The 8,573-nt window shown below is 45.3% G+C and overlaps 1 protein-coding gene across 1 annotated transcript in view; it reads left to right on the top strand.

The window, feature by feature from the left end:
* Positions 1-2,745: 2,745 nt before the first annotated feature.
* Positions 2,746-8,573, top strand: part of LOC122559921 (N-terminal EF-hand calcium-binding protein 1-like) — a 148,061-nt gene continuing 142,233 nt past the window's right edge. Inside the window, exon 1 of the mRNA XM_043710029.2 lies at positions 2,746-3,056. Within this exon, the coding sequence (XP_043565964.1) occupies positions 2,949-3,056 (108 nt within the window). The 5' untranslated portion in view covers positions 2,746-2,948. The remainder of the gene's footprint in view (positions 3,057-8,573) is intronic.

The raw sequence follows: 8,573 nt of genomic DNA, 5'->3' as shown, positions 1-8,573 counted from the left end.
GGAATGTGTCTAACTGCCTAATGATGGTGTTGATAAAATGTGGAGCTGGAAGAGCACAGCAGGTCAGACAGCATCAGAGGAGCAGGAGAGTCAATGTTTTGGGTCAGGACCCTTCATCAGAGTCGACTCTCCTGCTCCTCTGGTGCTGTCTGACCTGCTGTGCTCTTCCAGCTCCACATTTTATAAACACCATCATTTGGCAGTTAGACACATTCCTGATGAAGACCTCATGCTCGAAATGTCGATTCTCTTGCTCCTGCGATGCTGTGCCTTTCCAGCTCCACATTTTATCGACTCAGACTTCCAGCATCTGCAGTCCTTACTATCTCCACCTGCCTAATGATGGTGTCTAATCTCCAGCTCCTACTGTATGTCACCTCAAACTATCAACCTTTCCTGCTGTTCCTTTCACCCTCATGTTCAAAAATAAAGGGTTTCTATTTAAGGTGGAGATAAGGAGAATTTGTTTCTCTGTAATGGTGAATATTTGGAATTTTCTTACCTAGAGTGGCAGAGGCAAGACCATTGAACATCGTTAAGAGAGGGTAGACTCGACATACAAAGGAGATAAAGCTCATCCTGGAAAGTAACATCAAGGCCACAATTGCATCGTATCGAATGGCAGAGTAAGCACGATGGCCCAAATATTCTACTCTTGCAGAAACGTAGAAAGTAGGAGCAGGAGTAGGCCATTCAATTGACCATACTATCATCCAACTCAGTTCTCACTCTTATCCTTTGATTCCTTTAGCCCCAAGAACTATATCTACATCTTTCTTGAAAACCTTCAATGTCTTGGCCTCAACAGTTTCCTGTGGCAGAGAATTCCACAAGCTCGCCACTGTCTCGCTGAAGAAATTCCTCTTCATCTCTGTACTCAATGGCCTACCTGTTATCCTTAGGGATGTGTTTGTATCAGAGGCAGTTCAGAGACGGTTCACGAGGTTTATTCCAAAGATGAGGGCTTTTATTAAGAGGAGAGATTGAGCAGTCTAGGCCTATACTCTGGAGTTTAGAAAAATGAGAGGAGATCTAATTGCCCCATACAAGAGGATGGCATGAAAATAGACATGGAAGGGATGTGTCCTCATCTGAGACAATCTAGAAAAAGAGATTATAGTTTAAGAATAAAGTGTAATAGATTTAAAACTGAGATGAAGGGAAATTCTCTCACAGGGATATGAATCTAGAATTCGCTGCCCCAAACTCAGTGGATGCTGGGATAGTAAGTAAATTTAAGGAGGAGATGGATGAGTTTTAATTAAAATGGGATGAAGAATTATGAAGAGTGGGCAGGAAAATGAAGTTCAGACTGAGATGAGTTAATCATGAATGTATGAAATGGTGGAGCAGGCTCAAGGGGCTAAATAGCCTACTCCTGCTCCTAGATTTTATGTTATAGAGTCAGAGAGTCATACAGCACGGAAACAGACTCTTTTCTCCAACTGGCTCATACTGACCAAGTTCCCAAACTAACCAGTCCCACCTACCTGTGTTTATCCCTTATGGTTCTTGATCCTTGGACAGTGATCCTTGGATCTGATGCTTTAGACTGTGATCCCAGGTTCTGGATCCTTGCACTATAATCCCAGATTCTGGAACCTTGCACTGTCACCCCTGCTTGTAGATTCTCAACTGTGACCCCTTGTTCTGGATCCCTAGACTGTGATCCGAGGTTCTGGATTCTTGCACTGTGACCCCTGGTTCTAAATCCTCACACTGTGACCCCCAGTTCTAGATCCTTGCACTGTGATCCCTGGTTCTAAATAATTGCATGGTGACCCCTCATTCTAGATCCTTAGACTGCAATCCCTGGTTCTGGATCCTCGCATTGTGACCCCGGTTCTAGACCCTGGTCCCTGGTCCACTGTGATCCCTGGTTCTAGATCCTTAGACTGTGATCCCTGGTTCTAGGTCTTTGCACTGTGACCCCTCGTTCTAGATCCTTAGACTGTGATCCCTGGTTCTAGATCGCTGCACTGTCACCACTGGTTCTAGATTCTCGACTGTGACCCCTGGTTCTGGATCCCTAGACTGATCCCAGATTCTGGATTCTTGCACTGTGACCCCTGGTTCTAGATTCTTGCACTGTGACCCCCCTGGTTCTAGATCCTCGCACTGTGACCCCCCCTGGTTCTAGATCCTCACACTGTGATCCCTGGTTCTAGATTCTTACATGGTGACCCCCTCATTCTAGATCCTTAGACCGTGATCCCTGGTTCTAGATCCTCGCACTGTGACCCTGGTTCTAGATCCTCTCACTGTGGTCCCTGGTTCTAGATCCTTGCACTGTGATCCAAGGTTCTAGATCCTTGCATTGTGACCTGTGGTTCTAGATCTTTAGACTGTGATCCCAGGTTCTGGATCCTTGCACTGTGACCCCTGGTTCTAGATGTCTGTATGCATGTTTATTTGCTTTATCTAGCTTCTCCTTTAAATCCATCTGTCATTTGTCTTTCCAGCGTCTGGCTGTTACTGTTTAATTCCCTCGATCAGGAGGAACTCACACCCTTTAAATGTCTTTGCAGGAGATTGATCAGTTCCATGATCGGAAGCAGCAGCCAGTCTGCTGAGGGGATCAGTGACTGGCAGCTAACACAGAGCTCTGGGCATCAGGAGCTGTGTGCAGACTATAGAGGGAGAGCCAATCAGCCTGGGAGGGTGGGGTGGACACATGTAAAAGTTCGACTGCTGAATGTGTTTGAGGTGGGTGGGGAAGTGAGAGAGAGAAGCTGAAGCAGTGATGGGCAGCTGACTCTTCATGCTGCACTTCCCAGGGAGAGGTTACTGAACCTGATACCTTGCAGAAAAGGGGGAGGAAGATTAACCGTGGAGGGGGTGGGGACCGAATCATCTGCCCCTGGTGTTTGAGTAAGGAGAGAGTGATCGTGTGGCTTTTAGTTTTGAAGGCTGCTTTGCCTTCTGCTGCCTTTCCAGTCGGTCCAGAGATGATGGCTTGTACTGAAATGATCACACTGTGTCTGCAGGCAGGAAAACACAGCGAGAATAACCCCAGCAGCAGTCACGCAAGTACGGCTGTACCAGTCTTCATCGATGTGAGTATAACTGCGGCACGCAATCTGTATTCGAGCTGAAATCTCGGCGCTGTGTTGGGTTTTGTGCACACAGCCTGGGGGAAGGAAATGCGCGGAGTTGCTCTAACCCTCACTGATATTGTCAAAGGCTCGGGACCCCCATCGTCATTCTGTCTGTAAATAAACAGATTCAGGTGTCTCTGCTCTGAGTTGTGTGTCTCGTTGCACTGTTTTGTAAGCTGCAAGACTTTCAGTGAAAGTTACAATCACTGGAGCCCGGGGCAGTTCCCAAATATATTTCTCATCACTGTTCAGAACCCATCTCTGCAGCAGATGGGACTTTACTCCTGGTCCAGAGGCAGGGACACTACCACTGTTCCTCAATGGCCCAGGACCATTCCCAGCATTTACCCCCCTAATCAAACTGTTCAGTGACATTTCTGTGAAGCAGGTGGAATTTGACCCTAAGACTCCTAGCTTAGAGGTAGGGACACTACCACGGCACCAAAACAGCCCGGAACAGTTCCCGGGTTTTTAAAAATCCTAATCAAACTGTTCAGAGATGTTACGACATTCCTCTGGAGCAGGTGGGACTCCTGGGCTCAGAGGTAGGGACACTACCACTGCACCGCAAGAGCCCGGAACAGTTCCAAGACTTTTTTTGTATCAGTTGTAAATTTCGCCATCCGCAAGGGTGAGATTTGAACCCGGCGCTTAGAACATTAAGGCAGGCGAAAGTGTGTACTGCAGATGCTGGAGATTAGAGTGGTGCTGGAAAAGCACAGCAGGTCAGGCAGCATCTGAGGAGCAGGAAGATCAATGTTTCGGGCAAAAGGCCTTCATCAGGAAATGATGAAATCAGGAAAAGCCATTCATCATTTCCTCATGAAGGGCTTTTGCCCGAAACATTGATTCTCCTGCTCCTCAGATGCTGCCTGACCTGCTGTGCTTTTCCAGCACCACGCTAATCTTGATTTAGTACATTAAATCAATCCAATGACACTGCTGCCAAACCCTGCAACAGTCCCCAAAATTTAGCAACTGATTTTCCTTCAGGTACAATTGTTGCTTGGTATTCATAATTCTTTTGGTGTATGTGTGGGTGTGGGGGGTAGGTGAGTGAGGAGTGAAAGTGATTGGTCTCTATCCCCACTCTGCAGTACCAAGGTTAGGTGTTGGATGAAGTGAGGGGTGATTGTCATTGTTTCACCCCATACCCTTTTTCCCTGTGAAGTGGCTGTATTTATGGATATCCTCCACTGCTGCCTTCTTTCATGATACTGAGGCATTTTGTCACAGGCAGCCTACACTGTGAAAAAGTCTAAAGGCAAGCGATAAGGAATGTAGCTGTGACAGTAAGATTTAGCTGTCTCCTGCTAGTGACTGGGAACGTTGCCTAGGATTTTTCTTTTTATATTTCCTTCTCTCTCAAATCAGCTCTCCATCTCTCGGCCCAGAGAGAGGAGCACGTTGGCCTCTGAAATCAATGAGATGGCTGAGCACAAAATCTTGGCTAGACGAAAGTGAGGACTGCAGATGCTGGAGATCAGAGTCAAGATTAGAGTGGTGCTGGAAAAGCACAGCAGGTCAGGCAGCATCCGAGGAGCAGGAAAATCGACATTTTAGGCAAAACCCCTTCATCAGGAATGCTTTTGCCCAAAGCATCGATTTTCCTGCTCCTCGGATGTTGCCTGACCTGCTGTGCTTTTCCAGCACCACTCTGATCTTGACACAAAATCTTGGCTGACAGGTTTGGAGGGATATGGGCCAGGAGCAGGCAGGTGGGACTAGTTGAGTTTGGGATAATGGTCTGCGTGGACTGGTTGTACTGAAGAGTCTGTTTTTGTGCTGTATGATTGTATACAGTATAGAAGCAGTACAGCACTGTCAGAGGTGCTGGTTTTCGAATCAGACTTGAATCTGCGGAGCCCTGTGCCCGGACTCTCGGGTGGACCCACAGCACCATTGGGAAGCAGAGCAGCGGAACTTTGCCAGCATTCCTGGCCTGTCCTGGTTATTACCGATGCAGCAATGTCAAAGTGAAATCCTGTCGGTATCTGAAACCTGAAAACACCCCAGATCCAGAGGGCGAAACACAGTTAACATTTCAGGCCCCTGCTTCAGTAAAACAGGTTGTTGGGTCATTATCTGCTAGCTGTTTGTGGGATCTTGCTGTGCTCAAATTGCCTGCCGGGCTTCCTTGCGTAACAACGTTTGACTCTGTTTCTCCACAAGCGCTGCACGGGACTGTAAAATACTTTGTAAGGTCCTTGGGGGAGTGAAAAGCGCTACCTAAATGCAGGTCCCCTTTCCTTGCTTTGGGAATTAACATTCGTCTTCAGTGCTTCAAGGGAACTGAGAAGGGAAATGGCGTGGGGGTTTGCTCTTCCTGGTTGCTAACCTGGAGCTCCTGCTGGAATTGTGCAGGATGGGACATCGGGCAAAGGCAAGGCTGGGTTTAGCTCTGGTGTCTTTTGCTATTTAGTTGTTTCCATCTTGGTTCAGACATTGGGCAAAGTGTGCGGGATGGATGTCTGCCCACTCTGTCTAATTCTGATTTCCAGAAAGGAGGTGGGTTCATAATTCTAAACTGCGTTAGCCAGATTCCCAAATAACAGGTGAATCAAGAGTTATGGCAGGGGTTACAGTCCCAGAGAAGGTGCAGAGAGAGAGAGCAACTCTGTGCGGAGTCTATCCATAAGTTTGATAACAGTGGGGAAGAAGCTATTCTTGAATATATTGATGTTTTCCAACTTATGTATCTTCTGCCTGACGGAAGAAGGTGGAAGAGAGTATTACTGGGTGGGAGGGGTCCTTGTTTATGTTGCCTGCTTTTCCAAGGCATTGGCATTGCCAAGTGCAAATGGAGTCAATGGGAGAAAGGTTGATTTTCGTGATGGATTGGGCTGCGTTCACAGCTCTCTGTAATTTCTTCCGTTGTTGGGCAGAGCAGTTGCTGCACCAAGCTGTGATGCATCCAGATAGGGTGCTTTCTACGGTGCATCTATAAAAATTAGTAAGAGGCGTTGTGGATATGCCGAATGTTCTTAGCCTTGTGAGGTGGTAGAAGCATTTGTGTGCTTTCTTGACCGTAGCATCAACATGAGTAGATTGTTTATGATATTTACACCTGTCAGCTCCCTTTTAAATCTTTCCCTTCTCGACCAAACCCATGCCCTCTAGTTTTCGACTCCCCTACCCTAGGGAAGAGACCTTGGCTATTCATCTGCCCCGTCATGATTTTATAAACCTCTATTAACGTCATTACCTCAGTCTCCTATGCTTCAGGGAAAAAAGTCCCAGCCTATCTAGCCACTCCTTATAACTCAAACCTTCTAGTCTTGGTAACATCCTTACGAATCTTTTTTGCACCCTTTTCAGTTTTATAACATCTTTCCTGTAGCAGGGTGACGAGAATTGTATGCAGCAGTTCAGATGTGACCCTCCCAATGTCTTGTACAGCTGTGACATGACTGATTATTAATACAGTTTAAAATTAGCTTATCAAAAAGAAAGCATTTTAATCATGGTCTCATTCAACCCCACTGTGAGTATCCTAGTTTAAAATATTAAAAATGACTTTTAAAACTGTATGGAATCATTTGCTGGTTGTGTTAATGTACAACAGTCACTTAGTAAGCTACAATGATATATGTTTAGAAGCTTTTAAACAATGTGTTAAGAGCATGTTGTTAAGTGGGCAGAAGATCCAGTTTCAAGTCCCACTCCAGGTTTTGTTGGCCTAGGAAGGTGTGTAGATAACATAAACAGGTTGATTACCCAATGGTCTCACAATTCACACGGGGTTACACGCCCCTTCAAAACACCAGCTATTACAGTAAGACTTTTATCTGCTATCTAGTACCACTCCGCAAATGAACAGCAGCTCAGGCAGTGATCAGATAAAAACCTTGCAATGCTTGATAGAAGTGGTTTATCTGGTCTGACCTCTTATGTACATTGAATATTAATTAAATGCTTAAAAACTACCAATAAATTCTTCAGTGTCTCAGCAATTCTCCCTTGGAAGCAATAATGGGACTGAACATGGGAAGTGGAAATGTCACAATACAATATCAAAAGCTCGAGAGGATAATTGAGAATCAAGGTTATATGAAGTAGTCCTGCATTGCATTTAGCTTGTGTTATGCCTGCTGTATGAATTTGGGACTCATTTATAATAGTTGCAAAAGCAACAAAGATGCACTTAAGAAGCTTGTGAAATGTGGCACAGATTGATAGTTGATGATTTATCAACGTGGAATTGTAGGCACAGGATCATAGGCCAGTGATTCTCTCAAGGCTGTTCACCATTCATTACACCACCTGTATTTTAAATGGATTTATCCTTTTGTAACCCAAGCCCTAACTCTCAAAAATCAGTCACTCATATTTTCGTCATTTGTTCATGGGAAATGAATGTCACTGGTTTATTGCCCATCGCTAATTGCCCAGAGGGCAGCAAAGAATCAGCCATGTTACTGTGCGTCCGGAGTCACATACAGGCCAGACCAGGTAGGGACCATCTACCATGGTGGAATTCGAACCCATGACAGCAGAAGTTTAGCCTGAGTTTCAGGATTCCTAGATTGACCAGGAAAATACGCAGGGGCTTCCTTCTCTCCCTCTGAAATTTTGAGAAAGAATTTCTGGATTATATTGTATTCAGAGGAAATTTCCTCAGGCAGTAAAGGGTGCACTGTTCTCTTCAAGATTCCAAGGAATGAAAAGAATTACTGATTAAAAAAGGATAGAGGTTTAAATACTATAATTAATTTTACTTTCAAAGCGCTTTTAAGTGCACTTTCCTGGTTGTTGATGTGGGTTTTGATTGAGGTATTCATTTTGATGAACACAACTGGAAGTGAGACAAAGACAGAAATTACTGGAGAAACTCAGCTGGTCTGGCGGCATCTGTGGGGAGGAAACAGAGTTGATGTTTCCATTCCAGTGACCAGTGAAGAAGGGTCACAGAGATACACAGCATGGAAACAGACCCTTTGGTGCAACCCGTCCATACCGACCAGATATCCTAAATTAATCTCATCCCATTCATTAGTACTTGGCCCATATCCCTCTAAACCCTTCCTATTCATGTACCCATCCAAATGCCTTCTAAATGTTGTAATTGTACCAGCCTCCTCCACTTCCTCTGGCAGCTCGTTCCATATGAGCACCACTTTCTGCATAAGAAAGGTACCCCTTAGGACCCTTTTATATCTTTGCCCTCTCACTCTAAACCTATGCCCTGTTGTTCTGGACTCCCCAACCCTGGGGAAAACACCTTGTCTATTTACTCTATCCATGCTCCTCATGATTTGTGGCACTTGAAACGTTAGGTCTGCTTTCTGTCCCTGCAGATGCTGCCAGACCTGCTGAACTCCTCCAGCAGTTTTTGACTTAGTGTTGTTGGAAATGAAGGTAAGCCTAGTTGTGATGACAGGTCAATGATCTGCAACAATAGCCCTGTTCTTCTTTCCACAGTTGCTTTCTGACTTGCTGAATATTTTCAGTCTCACTTGTGTTTATTTCATCCTG

The sequence above is a fragment of the Chiloscyllium plagiosum genome, unplaced genomic scaffold (genome assembly GCF_037043375.1).
Source record: "Chiloscyllium plagiosum isolate Xiang-an unplaced genomic scaffold, Cpla_swu_hap1 HiC_scaffold_15, whole genome shotgun sequence".
Taxonomy (NCBI): Eukaryota; Metazoa; Chordata; class Chondrichthyes; order Orectolobiformes; family Hemiscylliidae; genus Chiloscyllium; species Chiloscyllium plagiosum.
The sequence above is the reverse complement of the archived record's forward strand: the minus strand, read 5'-3'. Positions and strand labels throughout refer to the sequence as shown.